The sequence below is a fragment of the Alligator mississippiensis genome, chromosome 14 (assembly GCF_030867095.1).
Source record: "Alligator mississippiensis isolate rAllMis1 chromosome 14, rAllMis1, whole genome shotgun sequence".
Taxonomy (NCBI): Eukaryota; Metazoa; Chordata; order Crocodylia; family Alligatoridae; genus Alligator; species Alligator mississippiensis.
This window is the reverse complement of record NC_081837.1, coordinates 31118631-31141517: the sequence shown is the minus strand read 5'-3', so window position 1 is coordinate 31141517 and position 22887 is coordinate 31118631. Positions and strand designations below refer to the sequence as shown.

Here is a 22887-nt window from a genome sequence, read left to right as displayed (position 1 = left end):
TGCTACAAATGCAAACAGTAGCAGCTGTGAAGGACAGAAAAAAAACATGTACATAAATCCAAGGAGGAAGGTTGCTGTCACTGAAGGAACTAGCTCTACGTGTACTCACTGGTTCTAGGAACCAAATGGCTGTAGGTACAGGGCTGGAGTCTAGTAAATACTTGGTGTGGAGTGGAGTGGGGTTGGCTTTAGAACTGAAAATGATGGCTGTTGAGGGTCACTAATACCTGTCAGTACATTTTTCATCTTGCAGGGTGGCAGGTTTTTACTATAAACTTTCCGACTATCTGGACCAGCAGTTTTCAACCTGGGGTTCACAGACTATGTTTAAGGGGTCTGCAAAAGATGACTGATCAATCAAAAATATGTGAAGCTTTTCACTTACAGTTCGAGGGGGTCTGCATCTCCATTTGGAATTGTTTAGGGGTCTGCAAATGAACAAAAGGTTGAAAACCATTGTAGACTGTTTCCCTTAGGTGTGTGACTTTTCATGCCAAGTTTCAAACCATTATGTAGTGCTCTCCCAGAGAGAGTACACAAAACTGGAGTCAATACTACCAATGAAACATTCCTTCTATGCCTTCGTCAAACTAAGATCAAGTGAGATTCTTACGTTACAAATGCACAGTAGAAAATTTGCATGTTTTCCATTGAGATGAGTCTTGCTGGAGAAAATCCTGATGTGAAGGCAAGACCCTGTGATGTATCCGGGTATGTAGCCAGTTCAAGTAACTTACAAGTGTGGGGTGGGGGAGAATAGACTTGACTTCAGTTAGCTACATCAAGATGAAAATCACAGAGCCTTGTCTACGGAATTTCACGTACCTCTTCCCAGTGACAGCTTAGCCCAAGTAACGTCTTGGTGACAGGAGTATCTGAGACACTCCCAAAGGAAAGGTATAGGAATCTGTACTGATTGAATAATACCAGTGATATACTGGCCTCTGCATGTCAGGGATTGAAATGATCCAAAACTGTTAAACAGTTCTAGCCTGCTTACTCAGGCACATCACAAGTCAAATCATTTTCAGGAACAGTTATTTAAGCTGCCTTACTGTATGAGTCTTGTGGTTTTACTGGCATGGTTTTTCTTAGATCTTTTTACCCAGTACAGCGAGAAGTATGCTGCAGTCTATTAATACCCATTTTAGAAAACTGTTCCAAAGTGTTCTTCTGGTAGTGTTTGGCAAGTTATGGTTATGGCATAGTACTGCCTTTTGTGGGGCTGGTCTTTCCTGTGTATACTAACCTGAAATACCACACTGGAAGAACCTTGTAACTGGTGAGATAGCTAGCCAACTACGCATGGAAGCAATCTTTTAAATCAGCATTTGCTTTGGAGGAGGGGTGAATAATAAAATCACTTCTAGTTGGGTGGGTTTGTGATTTCACCCTCCCCCTTTTCAAACAAAGAATCCAGGTCATAAGGAATAGATGTTTTCCTTTTAAGAACAGTTACCACCTTCTAGTGATTTGGTTAGTGAATGAATTACAGAATTGCTGCTTTGATACCAATGAAATTTACTTCTGTCTTTTATTTCTTGGTTTCCTTCTTGTAAAGCCTCTTCTAGCCTGTATCACTGCCTTAGCACAGTAGTACCGTGTAGCTGACTCTTTATCCAGGCGTGCTTGCTGGAGTAATGCAGTGTACACCAAAGGGATAGTTTCTGTTTTAAGCAGATGGAAGAGAGAAGAGTAGGAAGGCAAAGTATTGTTTTGCTACTCTTGACTTGCAGGACCAGAGCACTGTGGCCTGTTTGGCTTCTACAACCTCCCCTTCATCTTTAGCAGGATCAACAAAGCAAACTTGACCAAGGGTTATTACTTCTACTGCTCCTTCTGCTGGGAGATGTGTTGCAAGAGAAGTGGCATGGGTGTGGTCTTCTGAAGCTTGGGTTTAGGAAGCGCGATAGAAATTTGGGAGTGTGTTCAATCCATATCAACTCTCCACAGATAAAGCCTACTACATAGACGCTTTTGTTCTCTTCAGAAATACTTACAAAGCTGAGTTGTTTGCCACAGTTCCGGCTTTTCCAAAGTGCTAAGCACCTACATCGCCACTGGACATTGGCAGGAGCTGCAAGTGTTTAGCAGTTCTGAAAATTGGGCCAGGGAGGAATAAGCTTCATACAAGTTGTGACCTTCCAAGGCACCCTTGTGAGTACAGGAATGAAAGCCAGGAGGATGCTGAGTCACTTGGTCACTTTAGCTTTCAGTTGATCATTTGAACACTACCTCTGTCAACTTTGCTGGTAAGCAGCTCAGCAGCTTTCAGGAATAGAGACACTGCCTCCAAGCTGAGCTTCCCCAACAGAAGGCAGTGTAATTCCTACCTGGTTAGTATTTGCTGTGTTGTGATGGGAGCAAACCTTGCTGCAGCACTCGCATGTAAAGACTTTCTTCCCATTTCACTCCCACCCTGTTCCTGTGGGAACAGTTGCATGCATAGCAACTTACAAAAGGTGCCTTTATTTAGATGCCTAATGAGCCCAACTTCAGGCTCCTATGTTAAAAAATGTTGTCTCTGCATCTTTTCTAAGTATGTATTTCCCTACTTGAATGGTTCATCAGCCAAATGGGTCATTCCCAGACTTCCCCTTTGGGCTGAAACTGGAAGATTATGAACAAATGAAACATGCAGTGAGTGTTTACTTGCAGCACTAACTACAATTTTAGCTCCTGCGAAAGGTGCGTAATGTTACGTGAGACTACCAGTGCTGGCAGTTGAATATATTCATTTTACTTTCTCTGTGGCTTGTGTTTGTGGGGACTTTTACTTCTTGTTCACCTGTAATTGAGGGCAAAAATTATAGTTTGCTATCCTTTTGTTTCATACAGTGATTGCACTGGGAGAATGTTTTGAAAAAAGTGGAAAAAAATGCCTGTTTTGAATTGTTAAATTCTTCACATTCATCCGTTATAAAGAGAGCACTAGAATAACGGTTGCAAATGCTGCTATGATATTTGTAGGTCTTGATGTTTTGGGCTATTGTGATGCCCTAGGGCTTTGTTAGAGTGCCCCTAGAGATGCAACATGGGTTTCTGTAAGTGTAGTCTTCTTGTCCATGGCTCTGCTGAATGCATGTGCTCAGGTTATTAATTTGTCCACAAATCCTGATTTACCACAGGCCCTTTGGTAAAGTAACAGAAAAACAAAAGGCTTTATTGCAAGGAAGAACAAATAGTATAAGAAAGAAAAAGTGATCAAATGCTTTGACAAGAGTATAGTAAAACACAATTGACAGACTCCTAACCTTCATTCAGACTCCCATGTAGCCCCCATCTCCCAGGGTCAGCCTCCCCTTGGTCACAGCCAGCCCCCTCCATGGGGAACCTCCAGTCCCCTCTCCTCACAAGGAGCCCAATGTCCAGCTACCCTCTAACAGTCACTCCCAGAGCATCCCACACAACCTTCTCCCACCTACCTTCAGGGGAGCCAGAGAATCGCCTAGTGTTTCTGCCTGTGAATCCATAACAGTTATTGTTTCTGTGGCGTTCCACTGGTGGAACATATAAAATGGCCTGGGCTCTGTCATCAGTTGCATTTGTTGGTTTTTCTTGTAGATCTTGAAGGGGCTTTCCTCTTTCATGTGGGAGTTCTCCTTTGGATCAAAGTGGAGATTTAAATGATGGTGTGAGAATACTGTAGTTCACATGCATTACTATAAAAAATATGTTAATGCTTTGCAGGCAGCTTAGTCTCAGGAAGCATCAGCTCTGCCTTCTTTAAGGTCTTAATTCCCAAGCCTGTTCTGATACTGTCTGGGTGTAGAAAGATACTGCTCAGTTCTACAAGGATTCTTATTCCATGTCCATAACCATAGTGTGAGCATGTTGTGTAGTAATGGATTAAGAACTACCAATACTGAATTAAATATCTGTTACTATGTTTTGTTCATCGTTTCACAGGGAGAAGCACGTAGAGGGCATGTTTACATGTGCACATTTACTACTTAGTAACCTAAATTACTATGCAGTAAAGGCATGTGTCTACACGTGTATGCCCATACTGTGCAGTAAATATAGTGCATTGCAGTGATGTGGGCATAAATTTGATACCTGCATGATGCAGGTATCAAATTTATACCTGATTAGTTACTGCTCAGTAACACACACATAGGCGCCTTACTGTGGAGTAAAACTGTGTATGTGATTGACTTGGGACTAACTTTAGTAGCAAGACAGACCATATCCAGTGTTAATGCACCTTAACACCTGCATGTGTAGATGCCAGCCTATTCCTACTTACTGCGTAGTGATTTGTGCAGTAAATTTAAGCCAGAGTTAATTCACGTGTAGACACACCCAGAGTGGAGTATCTTTGGGAGGGGGGTGAAGGCTATTGTGATGTATTTGAGAGGACCAGTCAAACAATTGCCCCATGCTTGGAGCAGAAGTTAGTGAGATGTGTTGATGTGCCTTAGTCCCAGACTGTAGAAGGAACTAGCCCTAAGATAGTTCCCTCTACATGTAGACAAGCTTTATTTTTAGAGAGTTTCCTTGTGCAGACTTGTTGACCACAGTTATCTTCACCCATGAGCTTTAGGTGATTTTTTTTTTTTTTTTTTTTTTTTTTTTTTAATATCTTGGCCCAAGACACTGAACATTTGAAACTTAGGACCTACAAGTTGAACTGGATTCATTATTCTGTGGGAAGTCAGTATGAAGAATAGATTTGATGTGCTTATGATAGCCTACTGAGGGGCCATCTTGCAATGTTGTCCGTTAGTTGGAACTTCCTACTTCTGAAGCCTTACAACCACCATTACCTCTTGCTGCAATCCAGTTGAGAGATGAATAACTGAGATCAGGTCTTCCTTTGTATGGGTTGGACAGTGTCTTTCAGCCAACTGGAGATCGCAGAAAGCAATACTCCTGAATGCTTTGTGAGATCTGAGCATCAGTGAGAAATCCAAGGATACTAGACTTCGAACTTAATTGACTGATTGTGAGGTGTGTGCCTTCAACCAAAGGGAAGTGCTGTGGACTCTACCTTACTCCTCCCACAAACATTGCCTGTTTTGCTCTGGTACCACTTCAGCATGCTTTTCTCTGTCCATCAGTTATCTGATCCGTGCAGCGGGCCCTCATGTTGGGGGTGTCAGATGTATGTGGTGAAGATAAAGCTGCTCGTCATCTGGTACATCTGACACCACAAAACTGAATCTATTTCTCACATCAGCTTCCCCAGAACCCAACTTCAGCTTCCCCAGAACCCAACTTCCCCAAACGCTTTCCATTGTTCTAATTGTAGGCATTCACCTATAGTAAAATTTGTGGAGCAATAATGTGGTCAGGGCTCAAAAGATTTCCTTATCTTTACTGGTGATTGCTATGAAAGGTGAAGATTGGGTATTTGCTAATCAAATCCAGAGCCAAGGCCCCCCCATTAAATTCCAGTCCATCTTCCAGCAGTTTGTGTGATGCACCTGGACTCTGCTTTGAGACTTCATATAATCCTCAATGTGCTAGGAGTCTTAAAAATGAGTGTCATCCAGCACTTGTATTCGACTTCCCAGCTCCCTGAATGCTTCTGAAAGAGCACTTTGCTACTGGTTTTCTACCTTTTCTTTGTCCCTCTTGGATTGTCTTCAGTGGCTGCTGCTGCTGCTTCTGTTTTCTGTGGGGTTTTCCTGATCAGCAGCACAAAATTGATGTGGTTTTTGTATGGAATAGCGGTAGAGAAACTAACAGTTTTCTTAATTTCGTCATGCATCTTAGTGAGCAGCAGAATTGGTGCTGGAACTGCCTGTCTATAAACTCATGATAGAGCACTGTCTGTGAAGATTGAGTCTGCAATGTGGACATTGGCACAGGTATATTTACATCAATGCAATGGAGCCAGTATGAAATTCTGTATGTGTATCTAGAAATGTACTGAAGCCTGAAGGGGGGCTATGAGTAGGTTTTGGGGTGCCCACCCAGCCCAGCGTGGGGAGGAGCTACCTTGGCAGCCCTGGGGCTGAGGCGAGTCCTGAGGAAGGCATGGAGGCACATGCGGACCCACCCTTACCGGCCCCATGGCCTCCATCTGCAGGTGGCGCTGCGGGTGGGTGGGCGAGTCTCTGTGCTGCCACGGCCCAGGTGAATGGGGCCCTGGGGCTCCCTGCTGCCAAGCCCTGCCTGCTGCATCCAGGGCCATGCAGGTGGGGCTGGGAAGCCTAGCTGCTGTGGCACAGGTGGGCCGTGGAGTTTTTATAGCATGCTGGGCGGGGGGGGGGCCCTCAAGAAGAAAAAGGTTGAGAGCCCCTGGTATAAAAGGTATTTAGCTTCTTCGTAGACTTTGAAACAACGCTTTGTTCATTCTACCTGCTAGGGTTGGGATATGCAAGGGATAGGTTCCTTGCTGCAGATGCTTGCAGGAACCGAAGGAAAGCACTTCACTCAATAAGCTTGTCTGTGCTCAAAGCCTACAGCTCTGTGGGCTGGATGAGTGGCATGGGGCCTATCAACGGGCCAGATCAGGCCAGCGGACCTCTTCCCATCCCTTTCTTCCTCAGTGTACCAGATCCAGCACCTGCTTCAACTGGCCTGGGGCCTGCAGTGTGCGTGCCTGGAAAGTGCGCTGCATGGGGCACAATCTACCTAGGGCTATGTAGCACAGATCATAGACCTGCCAGAACACCTGCTGCACGTGGTGCTCATAGGCGCTACATTCAGGGTGGGTCCTTACCTGGTTGGAGCAGGTGCCACATTCAGTGCAGCGTGGCTAATGTGTGGGCGTTGTGTGCAGCACAACACCTGCTCTAGCTGGCCTGGGATCTGCACTACATGCCCCCAGCCAGACTGCACCCCATGTTGCAACCATTCCAGCAGCACATGCCCCAAGCCCTGTCTGTGGCTGGTCTGAAGCATGCTATGTCCCATGTAGGTCTGCTCAGATTGAGACAGCACTGGGGGCCATATTTTTGGGTCCCCTTACTCTGAAGAGTAAATGGATATACAGCATTTGGCATGGTGTATTTTTTTTTTTCCTTCCTTTCTTCCAATTTCTTAGTTTCCACCCAGGCTGGTCTCTTAGATCTCTAGACTTGGTGCTGCGTAGCTGTAGAAGCCCCAGGGTGGTCATAGTTAGTTAAGATCTCCCTACTTGTCACAAAGCAGTACTTCTAAAGACTGTGGTTGCAAACTTATTTTCTCAAAATTTAGCTAAGCAGATCCTTTCAGGAGTCTATTTATATTTAGGTGGCTTTCTCACACCCCCATCTCATTACTTCATTGCATAAAATGTAAACTTGCACAATAGGGCAACAGTATTATAAAGATCACTCTTTCTATGGAAAACATTTTATCTCATTGCAGGTGTTATATATGCACAGTTCAGATTGAAATGAATGTGATGGGTATCTGTCAAGCCTGGCTTGACCTCACAAATACAGAAGAAATACAATCAGGATGAACATAATTAAGTTATATTCTATGTTCCTAAAAAAGAAAATGCCTGTTGTTCGTTAACTGGATGCAGCTCTGATGCTGAATGTCTAAGGGTAGTAGATCTGTTGGGAGAATTGGTACCACTTTCATATAATCAGTGATTTTCAGATTGTACTTCAAGGTCAAATGATGCTCAAAACCAATTTGTTCTAAGAATGCTATTTATCTGCATTGTCCCATGAACCCAGAAGTTTTCACTTTTCTCCCACTTCTCTGAAATCTTCAGGAAAATTCAAAAACAAATAAAAATCATGTATATAGTACTGTGAGCTTGCACTGAGCTTTAGAGATGCTATAGATTCCCTGCCCCCAAGAGTTTGCATGCTGAGCTAACAAAATGGGTTAAAAGTGAGAGGGTGTGAAGATTGATATCATTTATAATTTCTGTGCTGCTTTTGTATTACAATTTAAGAGCAGATTTGCTTCAGGAATTTCACTCTGCTTTTTTACAGTGTAATGGAGGGAGATGGAGAGAAGATCAGAGTCAGTAATATATCAGCATTGGGGATTGGATGACAGAGGCAAATGATGATGGGATACATGGAGTCTTTCTCTTTGTTTGAAACTAGCTTGGGTCATCTCAGATTTTAAAATTACCAGCTGGTGACCTTTGTTTTAAATGCATTTGCTTTTAGTCCATTTCCTAGGGAGCAGGTGTCCATACCATTACCAGCCCCATAATTGGCCATAAGCAGCCTTTTAGCTGACAGTCTCATGGGATACCAAGAGTGGAATGGAGGATGGAGGTTGCAGCTTTCATGGCAAGTTAAATCTAATAACTTTGGGGCTATTCATTCTGCTTAGTTTCTTAAAACTTCACTTTATAAAATTGGCATGGTCCCTCGCTAAGATTATAAACTCTAGGAGTGCAGAGATGAAAGAAGCCTCAGAAGGATGTAGAATTTGTAAGTCTCTCAGGACTGGACAGCTGCCTTCACCATGACAGTGTGCGGGTTACTTTTTCCCCCCCTTTCTTTGAAGGCACAATCCAGGTACCCTGCCTCCTGGCTAATTAATTATGCCATGGGTCAGCAACCAACAGCCCATGGGCCGGATCCAGACTGTAAAGACACTGTGTCTGGTTAGCAGCATGCTCTAGCCACAGCAACAGAGGCGGCACCCCCAGAGTCCTCATGCCTGCCTTTTTCTTTTTCAATCTGTTTCCTTCACAGCATCTGTAGCTCTCTGGGGGAGGGGGGCATGGCTCATGGAAGTGGCTGAATCACAAGCAGCAACCTGTGATGGCACAAGGTAGCTAATGCCTGCGCTAGCCTGTTGTGCAGAGGGTGCCATGCCAACCCTCAGCTGTGCTCCTGAGCAAGCTTGTCTGTCAGTGCTGAACACTGGTGGTAGCATAGGTGATGTGTGAGCTGTGCACACATACTGGATCAGGCCCCTCTGGGAGCTTTGGCTCAGGGATGTTCAGTCTTTTAATCCTAAAAAGCAAGTCATCTAAACATTTGGCTTGGCCAAGATAGTGACAGTTCTGAACATGTGCAGTTAAGTGAACTTAAAATGCCTAAGTTTTGCCAAAAATTTTAGGAGTCTGTGGACTCTGTCTCCTAAGTGTTTAGGCATTAGACAGTTTTTGTGGGTCACTTAACTTGGATCACTTTACTTTTGTGGATCACTGACTTGGGAATTTGGGTACCCAAGTTCCACCTACAGTGTGACATAGGCACATAAATACCTGCCTGGACATGGTGCTAAGCAGCTTGTCCATGGAGAGACAGCGAGTCTGGCAGAGCCAGAGGGTCACCAGTGCTTTAACTACAAAACTGTCCTTCCACCTGTAAAGTTTCATGAAGCTCCAAAAGAGGCCATCCTGTGAGCTCTTCCTACCATTGTTGGTTGGTGAGAGTGTGTTGTCAGTGCCAGGACCTGGTTTTGAAGGTATTAGATTTCTGGCATCAACACTAAAGTCAAGACTGCAGCTCTCAAAATCTTGAAAAGGAGACTGATAAAACACTGATGTACCTTCCAGGTTTGCTTTTGCCTGCCTGGTTTTGGACTCAATGAATGCATGGGTACTCAAGCTGCTGCTTCCCATGGAAGGACTCTTCCCTTTGAGAGTCAGTGATATTTAAAGATGAGTTGGGGCACTGGCTTATAAACAAGCATGTAGACTTCAGAAATAGTCAAAGAAAATGAATTCTGGTTGTGTTGAGAAGTGAAATACAAGTATTATGAGTGAAAATTAAATTTCCAGGCTGCAGGTAATGTCCAATTTGTGCTTAGATGTTTATTAACTCAAACCACTGCTAGCCTGCCGTAACTTGTTTGTTCAGGGCAATGAAATAGGCTTTTTGGGCAGCCTGTTTGACCCCCCCCCCCCCCCCCCCCAACCTGTCTGTCACCTAGTGACTACCTCAATTTACATTTTAACTGACTGGCTTTCTTGCATACGTGCTGGCCTCTGGCTTCTTTACTACTCCATCCAGGAAGCGCACAGACCAATTGCAGACCTTCCTCTGCCTGGCAAAGGATATTTTTACCTGAAAGCTTGCAAAGAAGAATTTTTCCAACTATTTGAGTTGGTCTAATAAAAGATATTGGATTTGACCTTGTCTGCCTTTGTCCTCTACATGTAGTTCACGCCAGACCCTCTTTCTCAAGCAGCTTCCCTTTAATATCCAGCCACTCCACTTACAATACCTACTTTCCCCTCTGATTAACAGGGTGCACAGTCTGTCCCCCATGCTCACTAACTGAGAAGTAATGCTTGTGGTTCACAGGTAGATTGCACACAAGGGCTGCTCTCTCCAGTATTCAGATGCTCTCATCTTCAGGGTGAAGAGCAGTGTCTGATATAAGCATTGCAGCACGTTAGGAAAAAAAAATGAGGTTACCAGGACAAACAACAAGGGTAACGTATGCTGGCAGACAGTGCGATGTAATAACTGCAGCTGGACTTTGCCCTCGGCACCAGAGTTAATTCCCCTGATCTAGCTAGTGGCGCCTTGGACTCTTTAGCAACCACGAGTGCTCAGAAGCTCGGTTTTAAGTGTGGAGCAGCAGTTTGCTAAGCTGCTTGGGGTCCGCAGCCAAACGTGTGGGGGGTCAGGAGCCATGTAGGGTGGTACCAGTAAGGTAGGAGAATGCAGAGGCAAGAACCCAGGAAATTTCTGGCACAACTATTTCTTGTTTTGGTTTAGGGGGGACCTCCCCTGCAATGAAGGTGGGTAATACTGACGGATTTGGGGTATGCTCCTCATCAGTGCACACCCAATCTTTCGCAGTCCTGCTGCAGTTGCTGCCAGAGGGACCAGAGCCATTATCTGACAGTCATTTCCAAACAAAACCATGTTTAAAAATTTCAGTTCTTTGTCAAAGCTCTAACAGAGTACTTGGTTAGTAAGAATAATGCTCACAGTCCCAGCAGATGTGCTGCTTTATGGAAACAGGCTAGTAGTTTCCAAAAAAGGAGAGCTCAGAAGAAGAGGAAGATGGGCAATAAGGGAATTTCATAGCCTCCTCTGCACTACTCTAATCTGGCATTTTACATACACCTACATCTTGCCCACTCAGTTTTGCCCCTTGTCCCATGAGGACTGGGGAGTCGGTGTGCTTCTGGCCACTCCTCTTTTGGGGACGGCCACCCCATCTCCCATCGTTGTTCAGGAGAGCACTGCTTCCCCCCCATAAGAATTAACACCTTTGTGTATAGGTCTCAGGCCTGGCCCACACTTTGCTGGCTGGCCTTTAGTCTACCCTGATCCCAGGGCAGTTCTGCTTCCTTGTGGGAGACATCATCTTTTAAGAGGAAGTCTTGATAGCCTCCAAAAGGGGCCTTGCCTCCAGGGCCAGAGCTGCAGCAATACCACATATATTACATTGCTATAGGGAAGAACTTTCCCATGGTCTTGTAGAAGACACAGCCAAAACCTGGCAGTGTCATTGTGAGGTGGGCTTAGCCTTGGACCATATCTGACTCAGGTTGGCCGTGTTCACACCATTGTATCGAGCCAGATTGAGTCCAGTAGCATCTTTGCAGCAAGTTCTGTAGATGGGTTGAATGCTTGCTGAGACCAGGAGATGTTGACGCATGTCTGTTTTCCGTGGACTGTTTCCACAGGATTCTCGCCCCCTGCTCTGCAGATGGGTTCATATTTAGGTGGTCTCTCTCTACCTCTGGCATCCATGTGGTTGTGATTCCAAGTTTTCATGGAAACCAGAGTTTGCATTTAAAATATAAAAGAGGAAATGGAAGAAACCTTGCAAGGAGGTTTAAAGACCCAGAAGATTTGCTGTATTTAGAAGTAAAACCTGATGGCTAAAGGCACTAAACTGTTCTGATCTGAGTTACATAAATTCTCTTTGCTGGCAGTCGGGTTCAGTGCTATATACGAGTTAGAGGCTGCAGACCTTATAAAACCTCCACATTCAGATTAAAACTAGGAAAAAGTGATAACTTTAAGATCATAAATCACAGGAATATCATGATGGTGGGGCACTTGTCTGCTAGACATGTTCATTTTTATGAGCTCACGACATTTCTGCAGCCGGTTGTTAAGCAGTACAGCATTCTTCCCAGAGCACAGCCCAAGCCCCATTCTTGAGCTGAGGGAGAAATATAGGAATATAGCTCTGCTTTTTCAGTTGTTTTTTCTCTTAAAAGGTGGGTTGAAAGATGTGGGGCTTTCAAGATTTTTTTTTTCACCTTAGTAATATTGAGACTATGTAAAATCTTCTTTCCTGTTTGTTCATGTTTCTCTCTCTTCCCCATTCAAATCTCCTTGCAGAACTAATCTCTGTGATACCTTTCTCTGGCTTAACTGAGATGTAAAAGAGATCCTTCTTTCTAGCTCTTGGACATTAGTTTGAATCTAACAAAAATCTTTTCCATTTTCATTTACTTAGGTTTCCCTTGCTTGTTACATGTGATGCATTATTGCCATTATTTCCCCATAGTTTTAAGGTAATGGGGACTTATGAGACTTGAATCCTAATGCCAGAAAGAAACAAACCTGCCCCCCACCCCCCAGGGAACAAAACCTTGGGGACTTGTAGCACTTAACATGGTGTAAAAAAGCAAAACAGGGCGTAAACCTCATTTGATTCTGCTGTGTTTAGGGCGTAAACCTCATTTGATTCTGCTGTGTTTTAAGATGTGCATATGAGACGAAACCTTGAAATGTCCATCAATTCCCTTGGCACTCTGCTTCGGGGGGGAAGTGTAGGATTAGCGAGTCGTAGCTAGAATCCAGGTTAGGATATTGTTTCCTTTTTGCCACTACTTGTACAAGTAGTACAGTCCGTTGCAACTGAAAAAATGTTATTTTTTTGATGTTTTCCCTTTGTTAGTGTGTCAGTCAGCTGGTTTTCTTACTGGCAGTCTCATCAGAGACTATGGATTAAATGGGCCATGGAGACTGAACTCGCCTTCATCCCAAAAATCAGTCGTTCAGTGGTGTCAAGGCTAGGGTACATTCAGGCAGATTGGGAAGGCTTTTGTCCCATGAATAGCAGACTAAACCCTACAGCCTCAACATTTTTTTTTTTAACCCTCTTCCATAGAGTATCCGGTGTGTTTATATTTCAGCTAAGGGGCTGACAGATGTGCAACTCTGCACTGTAACTCATGGTGCTTAACAGAGAGTACCATGAGTTACAGCGACACCCCCCACCCCCCAACATTTGCTGTTGGGTTGGGGAGGGAGGAGGGAATCAAGTTCCACTTTGGAGCCGATCCAGGAGGAGCTGCCTGTCTGCAGCCTCTCCCCTAACCCTGCCTTCCTCCCTCCCATCTCTAGTGCTGTCTGCAGGGTGGGATGGGGGGGGGACCAACCCACCTCTGCCCTACTTCAGTGCCCTGCAAGTGCAGGCTGGGCAAACCCAGCCTAGAGCTCCCTCCCCGCTCTTGTGCCCCTCCCATCCTGGAGACAGCACTGTGGAGTGAGGCTGGGCTGCATCAGCCCAGCCCTAATCGCATCGTGCGCAGGGACAGATGGAAGTTAATGAAAGCGCTCTGCTTTGGAGCACCTTCATCAGAATGCTCATTACATGAGGTTTAATTTGTTGCGTGATCAGGCGCTTTTAAAACACTCTGCAGCCATGCACTTCTGTCAGGGCGTGGCTGTAGAGCACTTTCAAGGGGCTCAGTACCCGCTGTTATTAAAGCAACAGAACTGGACAAATAAGGCAGCACAAGTAAGTGTCCCCAACAGAGGCACGGGGCAAGAGAGAACAGAAAGTATGATGGGGGATCAGATTTCTCTGATCGATCTCTCTGTATCTTTACCTCACCCAGCTGTGGTATGGAAGTGCTGTTGGACTGCAAACTCTCTGTAGACTTGCTGCCAAAGACAAGTGAGCAAACAGTGCTTATTAAAGAATAAAGAGCAGTTTAAGTGGAGTCTCTGCCTTGTTTCTGCCTTAATGCAGCAGCAGACACTTGACAAGATAGGAGACTCCCTGAAGAAAATGGACAAGGAGGGCTTGATCTGGTGCTTTGCGCCTGTCCTTTTGCACTGGAGACCTAGTATATTCAAGACTTGAGAGGTGTGGAATGCATCATGCAGGTATAGTCCCAAATCCAATCCATCATTAAAAAATGTTGCCTATAATTAGTCTGAAACATGCAGATCTACCCAGTCTTTGTCAAGCTGTTTGGCCATGGGAAGAAGCAGTGTTAATGGAATTTAAGAGCTTTCTTATCCTGTGCTACCTGAAACTAAAGATAGCGGCTGTGACACAAAGCCTTCAACTCAGTAGGAGTGGAGAGTGCCTGAGTCTGACAGGGGGAGACATCCCCAAAAACAAAGCTATATTTCTTGGCCTTGCCTCTGGTTTTAGGCATTCAGCTTGAGACAAGGTAGGTTGACTAGGGCTGGCCAGCACCTGCCATCATGACTGCTGAGCAGCTCTGTAAATTAGGCAGATTTGAGCAATAGGAATTTGTGACTACTCTTTAATTTTTGGACTCAAATATCAGTGCTTAATTAAGGTGAAGCATTAACCCTGTCTAAAGCCATGCTTAATACGTTTGGAGATAGAAAAGGTTCCTATTTCACGCAGCCCTGGTAAGGGAGCACAGGTCTGACTAGCAGTGCTTTGCGAAGCCGAGTCCCATGTTTGCAGACTGCTGTGTTGATATACCTCATTTCAAACCGCCTCCCAGGGCATGGAAAATCCATTTGATAGAGCGGAGCATTCTCTGTAAATGCCTTTGGAGCGAGTGGAGCAGACCAGTGAATTTCAGCAGAACATAAGCTTTCATTAAAAATAAACGCTCTTAGCCCATATGGTGGTGAAGATAATGTTCCACATGTGACCTATGCAGTGATGGCTTCTTGAGTCCATGAGGGGAGGGCTTCGGGACCCCTGCTGCTGCTTGCTCATAATTTTACCAAGCAGTGGCTTTGATAAAACTAACCTAGTTTCAGTTCTGCTATTCACAATTTTAAGGGCAGCATTGAAACTGCTGATAATGTTTGTCAGTTCCATTTTTCTCCTGCTTCACAAATCTCTGAGCAGAAGTAGAGTCAGACCTAGGAGTTTTCAATATGAAAGTCAAATAGAGAGAACTGAGGCTTGCAGGGAGAGAAAAGAAATCTCTCACCCAGGAGAGGAGTAGCAGAAAGGTTTGGTCCTTGTGCGCCCATCCCCACAGGTGACTGGTGACTACGGGGTCAGAAGAGATGGACAGCTCCTCCTCCTCCTTAACAGCTGCGGGATCTAGAATTTCAGACCTACCAGCTTCTGACTAGTAGGTAGCTGATATGAAAGATGGAGCCCACAGCCACAAAGGACCTATCTCTGATGCAAACCCTAGCACTCCTTCACACCTGGTGGGAGTCACTAGAGATGGCTCTGCAACCATGGCACTGTCCCTGAGCTTCCCAGATCAGCCTCAGGTACCTTAGTGATAGAAAATTTTTTCCAGTCGTGCGCTTGGTTTCAGGGTCTTGGCTAGAGAGACTCCCCCACATCTTTTTCAGGCAACCTGGATTAATCCCATCCCTCAACTTGCTCACCAGAATGGATCCACCCCTAGAGAGCAGACCAGACACATGGGGATCCACACATGTGAACTGAGAGAGGTAACAGCCATGATGGAGACAGCAGCTTACTGTGTTCAGGGCTGCTCTTTATAGACAAATATTAGGGAGCGTGGCCAGGGCTGTGCTTGCAGCTGAAGGGCACCTGGCATATGGCTGATCAGAGAGGTAGTTAGCTATGTTAGTCTGAAGTCAGGCAGAAGGCAGGGTAGATTTTCACATTATAGACTAAGTCAAAGATGCATAAGCTTTCATAAGCAGCAGCTTACCTCATCAAATGCTAAGGCAGCATTTCCAAACTTTTTCCATCCCATGGTACGCTGGTCAAACGTGACAGGGGAGGGAGCGGGTGGACGCAGAGCCGGGGGGGTGGGGGGCACACTGGTTGAGAAATGCTGGTCAGTGTGTCCTGGGGTCACTGCTGCACTGGCAAGGACAAAGGTAGTCTTGCAGTGGTGGCTCAGCCCCAAACTGTAGCATTTAGCCTGCAGCCCAACTTGTGCACTTGGCTGTGGTCAACAAAAGTAGCATTGATTACTGCAAGCCTATTAATAGGCTTTGTTTGGTGACCTCTGAATCAGGGAAACTTTTTTAGAGCAGATCTGCAGGGCAGTTTGGGACTGCAGGGTCAGTTCCTTGAGAAGAGTTAGTTCAGCACCGGCCCAATACAACTCAGACCTATGCTTTCCAGTCTGCTTTGCCAGAAACAGTAAAAGGGCATGATGTAATCTTAGGAACCTTTTCAAATGTTTATAGACCTTGTCATTTAGCCAGACCATGAGGCAAAGGTCATATTGGAAAAAAATCAGTGGAGCTCTCTGGGCTCTCTTCCAAGGGTGTTATGGCTCAGTGGACACAACACTAGGTTCAAATCCTGGTCTTCCCATAGTTTTGTTGGCTAATATTGGATGAGTTGCTTGCTTTCCTGTGCCTCAGTTTCCACACATATATAATGAATACAGTGACCCTAACCCCCCTGTTTGGAGTGCTTTTGAGTTCTGTAGTTGAGAAGCACTCAGTAGGAACCAGGCATACTTACTATATTATGCAAGCCTCCCTTATATTAACAATCATTCAGAGTAGGTGAGAAGTCATTTTGTGAAGACCTGCACCTCTCCGTTCTCATCTGCTTTAGTCCGTGATGAATTGGGAAGAGTGGTGGTATTCGAATACTCCTTACTGGGCTTCAGAGTCAGTGTCTCCTTTCAATGCATAGCTAGCACTACAGTGGCAAATTAGTTCACAAGGGCAGCAATGCCCCTGCCCTATCATGAGGACAGCTACCCATATGAGACAGACTGCTGTGTTCTGTTCCAAGGTGCTGGGGTGTATTTGTTGCATGCAGGGTGACTGGTTCTGGTTTGCCCCCTTTTCTGCTGCTGGCATTAAGCACAACCTGGTATGTGCTTGAGCAGGATGGAACGCTTGGGGCATATTCTAGGATGGTGCTTACAGGACATCTAGATCACCTCCGGCTAGGGCTGAATAACTGAAGTTTTGCTCAACCACAGTCTGGGAAGCATGGATACCTCATGCTGTACTAGGTGTTTCCAAGCTCTCTAGTGCTAATGCAGCTGACTTCAGTGTGGTTTGCTTTTTTTGCAGTCGGGACAGTTCAATGAAGACATGATCCCAACAGTGGGCTTCAATATGAGGAAGATCACCAAGGGAAATGTTACCATAAAGGTAAGACACAAGCTGTGCTTCTGCTGTGGGGGTGGTTAGACTAGGGGAGAGTGAGAAGTATTGAGATCAGTGTGCTGTTTTGCAGTAGGTTAAAAAGATGCTGGTAATATTGTCTAGTGTGTAGGCAGACTTAAAAATAGACCAACCTCAACAACAGCTTAGTCTGGAAAGTCTGGTCTTCTAAATTGCTACCAGCATCCTACAGAGGTGCCAGTATGTTGGGATTGAAGGTTACTTAAGCAGTAAAAAACTGCTGGCCAAGTCGCACAGCCACTGAATTGCCTGATGGCCTTCACCATGCTCTTGATGTCTCACCAGATTAGCAGAGGGAGTTAAATTTGTCCAGGACACAGGAAGGAAAGTTACCTTGCTGTGCAGGGAAGGGTAAGGCTTATAGGATACTCTGTTAATGGGGGTGCCATTCATAGGAGTTACTGTCTGTGATCTTTAGAGTTTTGTCTCTGAGAGTGCACATTTGTATCCCATCCAGTGCTGCCCACGAGTACTTGGTTTGGCAAACTAGAAAATAATTTGGGGTTTGAAGGGCCTCCTGATACTCTTTCGTTCCACAAAATCTAGTGCAGACCGTGTCTTTGGTTTGCTGCAGATTACACTTCTGAGCCCAAAATAGAGTGCTTGAAATGCATGAAAGCTTCAGTGGGAAGAAATTCCTCTAGCATCAGCTTAGTGAGTGCAGAGGAAGACACGTGGCAGGTTCTTGGGGGCCTTTCAAGCTGTTATCTGGGCCTTAGACCCTAGCCCTTTCAGGAAGGACTTGTTAACTTGGAGGACATTTTGTGTGAGTGCACATGAAGGAGCAAACCCAGCATTATTTCCACTAATGAAGTGCAGGTACAGTATTAGTAAAGATCCTAACTGGGTGGTCAGAAGTACAAACAGCTGATGTTCTCAAGGAATAAGGGCATCCTACGTGGTTTGGGCTTGCTGGTGCAACTGGAAGAGTAAAACAGCCGCTTGCTAAAGATGGGAGAATGCTTTGTGGCAGAATGTGAAAAGGGAAATACCTGGTGGTGGAGGGAGTCATGGGAGCATGTGGAACAAAAAGCAAGGTGTGTGGTTGTCTGGGAGGATGCTTATGGGGGTACGGGTAAGGTCTTACTTTCCTCTTCCTTCTGCAGCTCTGGGACATTGGTGGTCAGCCTCGTTTTCGTAGCATGTGGGAGCGATACTGCCGAGGAGTCAGTGCCATCGTGTGAGTAACTTGCAGTTTTGCTGTCTTCCTCTTGTGAAATGTTGAGGGCTCCTGGTATTAAATTTTGAGCAAGGTGGGAAGGGTGAAAAATAATTTAAGCAGACCCTTGGGTAATTCCAGCCAATGTGAGAAGTTAATTGATAAACTGACAAAAACAAGATTAATTGCAGAGGATAAGCATAATCTTACGGGATGAGTCTCTCTTGCCATGGAGTGGCATTGGCCAGCGGTCTCCACAGCAAGGGGGGTAGAAATCCTCTTTCAGTGTTGCATCAGGCAAGTGTCTTGGTATGTGCAGCAGTCCCATAGGTGTCATTGTTGAGATTTACCCTCCAACTTTCTTCCAGTTACTCCCCCTGTTTATGAACGACTAGTAAACATGATGTTAATATTTTAATTAAGATCCCTGCTTGTAGCCTGGCTGTCTGCTCTGAGTCACATACACACAGAGACCCACATGTCACAGCTGCTTGCATTTTCTGATAGCCACATACGTCATGAATGTCAGTTCTGTGCCAACACTGGGCACAGTGGAGCCCCCCCTACAATATTGTGAATGGATCTGCTTAGCTCACACAACTCGGGATACAACTGAGGGGGAGCGGTTCGCTTGTCCCTTACTTCATGTTCCCACTGGCCTATGAGCCTGAGTTAATAGAGTGATTATTTGGCTTGATGTTGTCTAGGATAATAGCTCCCCGCTGGCATTGACAGGCTCCTGCATTCTGAACTGACCCTCTGTTGCCCTTGCTGATGTGACTAGACCTTAGAGTTCTGTTTAGTACTTCCCTTTGTCACTCATTTGAAGGGGTTTCTGAAGGTGGGCAGAACCGACTTAACTTATTTCTGTAGGTCAGGAAAGTCAGACTCATCTAACCCTCCCCCACTCTCCCTTTTTGCCACATGCCAGAGCCAGCTCCCATATCACCTGTTCCAGTTGTGCGGCGAACATGTCCCAGACTGATTGGCACATGACGTGTACTGCATGTGGCACCCTCCCCTGCCACCCCAGGACTGCACCGCAGATTCACAGAAGTTTAGAGCTGGAAGGGACTTCGTGAGATCATCAGGTCCAGCCCCCCTGCTCAGAGCAGGAAAGACTGCTGGGGTCAAATAACCCCAGCACGGTGTGTGTCCAGTCTTCTTTTGAAAATCTCCAGGGTAGGTGCCTGCACCACCCCCACTGGGAGTCTGTTCCAAAGTCTGGTCACACCGCATGTGGCATCCATCCTGGCAATCCAGGATGCACGCTGGAGTACCACCTGCAACATGGATTCAGAGCTGGCGCTGTGTGGCATGCATCCCAGAGTGGATATGGCATGCCTCCTGAAGTAGGTGCTGCATGCATCCCAGGTTATGTATGCAAGACCAGTCTGGTGTGAGCCATGTGGGTCAACTATGAGACCCAGGAACAGTGCCAGGGGTCAGATAAGGGGCCAGGTTTTTGACATCCCTGCTGATGGTGATCTTGGGGCTACTATGGGCAGTTGCTTTTATTCCCCAGAGTTCATAAGTGGCAGATCTTGGGGTGTGTTTTAAAGAAAAGCCTTTTTCTAGGATACATTGTAGATGTGAACATTTGCCTTTGCCGGGGTCTGCCCCCCCTTGTGTTTCTGCTTTTGTGTTGCTTTGGGGGCATAGATTACTGAAAAATCAAATAACTATCCAAACAAGTGTAGCAGAATGGCTATAGTGAGCAAGTCACATGCTTGCAATGGCAAATATTTGTCCTGCAAACCTGAGTGTGAGCTATGTTCATGCAGCTGGTGAAGACATTTACCATGGTCTTCACTTGTTTAAATGTGTCTTGATTTTTGAGTGCCTCAGTTTTCTTTTCAGCTTCAAAAATTCAGGCACCCCAAATTAGAGCACATACGTGGGTCCAGTCAGAGTGGCTTCTGGAGTTTGATTTCAGATTGTGCAGACTACTTGTCAGGAAGCTGCCGATCAAGAATTCTTCACAGAATTGTAACAAAAACATTTGAGAATCTCATTTTTGACTGCATTATAATCGGAAATGAAATTACCCTACCAGTCGGTGAGACAGATTTGCCTAATTTTCATTCCCCAGGACCACAAATTTCAAGTCTGTTCCCCATTTAGGTGAGGTTTGGAAGAATGCATTGACATGAGTTACGGTTCTTTGGGTGAATCTGATATCTTTTATTAGGCCAACTTAAATAGTTGGGGAAAAAAATTCTAAGCAAGCTTTCAGGTTTAAAAACCCTTTGTCGGGCTGAGGAAGTTTCTGCAGTTGGTGTGTGCTCTTCCTGGATGGAATGAAAAGTAAAGAAGCCAGAGTTTGGGCTGGTAATTTTTTTTCCAACTATTTAAGTTGGTCTAATGAAAGATATCAGATTCACCCAAAGAACCTTGTCTGCATGTGTCCTTAGACCAACACGGCTACAACCTACACTCTTGACGTGAGTTACGGCATCCTGAAATGCTGGTGACATTCAGCTCTGTCTACTTCATCCCAGTCTGATGAAAAGGAGTTTCCTTGGTCTTCCGATATTATGGTCGATACTGGGCCCTGGATGAAAGCCAGAACTAACGGCATTGGCTGAGTCCATATAATGCAGAGGTAAAGTTGACTGGCAAAGTGAGCAGCATAAGGATTTGAGGAGATGCATAGCCTAGTCATTTGTCAAGATATCTGTAGCCTGCACGTTTTATTAAACCACTTACTGCTTCTGGACAAGCAAAATACAGCAGGAACCTGAAATGCTTTTGCTCAAGGCCGGCTCTGGTAGTCTGCCAGTCCTCCTCGAGTTGGAGCCTTCCCTTTGGTTGTCAGCACTCTTGCAGTTTGTAGGCTAAAGCACTGCAGTGCCCTGTACCTGGGGTTAACACTGAAGGCTGCTCAGACACCACCCCTCCTTCTCTTTATGACTACCCTGTGCCTGGTAGGAATGCTGTAGCTGTCTGTCCCCAGGGAGAAGTTCACAGATGCCTGGAACAGTGTGTTCTGAGTAGCAGGCCCCCACTCTGGAGTTACATCATTCTGGAGATGTGGCTGAGCCAGCCTGGCAGTGTTTAGCACTCGGTCACCCTTTTCCTGGCTTTCTGCTCCCTGGATGCTCTGGGTTCTCTGGTGTTCTTCTTAATCTGCTTCAGCAGGCAGTTGTTTGGATGCTAGCTGGACTGTGGAGTTCTCTGTGCTCCTTTCCTGCTTCTACTGTTAGGTCAGAATATTCTAAGAGGCCATGGGCACTCTTAACAAGCAGTATCAAAGTGCTTATATGAATTGAAAAGAGCAATAATACTTTATTTCGGAAGCAAAACAACACCCCATGTGCTTGTTCCCTACCCTCACTAGCTTTTTGGTTACAGTGACACTGGCACCAAAACAGCTTCATGCAGTGAACTGTACACCTTTCATTGTGTGGTTAGTCTGGGTTTTCACTGGTTATTGCCCATAATCCCCTTCTCCATTAAACACCTTTCTTCAGTTAAGTATTAGATTTTAGCAACATTCTGACTAGGACCAGGAGTTGAAGTTTGGGTCCTGAACCCTCCCACTGGGCACTACAAATGCAAGCTAAATTGCTTGTGGTGATGGTCCTCCAGTATCTTCTCACAATTCCTTGCATGCCTGCAAGAATAGACAGGAAATCCCACAATGCACTGGGGAAGAATTATACAGTAACTCAAGAAGGGCTCTGCAGTATGGCTACTCAAACCTGGGCTAGAGTAATCTGAATGGTGATAACCTGGGTTCACTGAAGGGAAGATTTGCTCCAAGTTTCCTTTGCATAAGGAGTCAGGTGACATGAAGCAGTACCCATGAGGGTGCTGGTTTCTGAACACACCAGCATTGGTGTCTAGCTCTGAAATCTAGTGTCTCCCATTGGAAAACAGGGCTGGCAAGATCTCCGGGATCAGAGCTCTGTCTCCAACTGTTGCAGTCAACCTAGTTGTATAAACTCACTCATAAAATGTGCAAACTGTTTTAAGAGGAGTTGGGTTTCTGGCCTACTTTACTCCTACTCTACTCTGGCATGATCCGTCTTTGGCAAACCCACGTGCATTTTACCCCATCTTCCATTTATGTTTATTTCATTATTCTTTCTGAATTTACACTAAAGCTTTGTATTCCACTGAGATTATACCATAGTCTGGTGTTGGCATTCTGCAGTTGTTACAGGGACCTCTAAATTCATGAACTGGTTCCTTCAAAATTTTGAGACTGAGATTATCCAGTCCCCTCCCTTGAGCTCTACCACTTCCTTACTCTCAGTCCTGATAGCCACCTCTCCCTGCAGCAGTGACAGTTGTCATGATCTTTCTGGAAAATGAGGCAAAGCATTCATTTAATTTTGGGACTATATCTTCAGTTTCTCTACATCTTCTGCATAGCAACACCACTTCTTTTATTCTCATTCTCTTTTGCCTTTTTGTTTAAATATCATTCTGAAGGTTTCAACTTTATCCCTAAACTTCTTGATCTCAAATGGTTTTCTTTCATCATTCCTTTTTCGACTTTTTGTTGGCTGTCTGCTTATTCTTAATCCCAGTATTGGTTTTGGAGGTGATTGTCCAGTTGGGCATGCA

At 45.3% G+C, this 22887-nt stretch overlaps 1 protein-coding gene across 2 annotated transcripts in view; it reads left to right on the top strand.

Annotated features, from left to right (window-relative positions):
- The window catches only part of ARL8A (ADP ribosylation factor like GTPase 8A), a 43571-nt gene that overhangs the window by 8895 nt on the left and 11789 nt on the right, over positions 1-22887 (top strand). For both annotated transcript variants that reach the window (XM_006266078.4, XM_006266079.4), the window contains exons 2-3: positions 17040-17120; positions 18260-18333. In XM_006266078.4, the coding sequence (XP_006266140.1) occupies positions 17040-17120; positions 18260-18333 (155 nt within the window). The remainder of the gene's footprint in view (positions 1-17039; positions 17121-18259; positions 18334-22887) is intronic.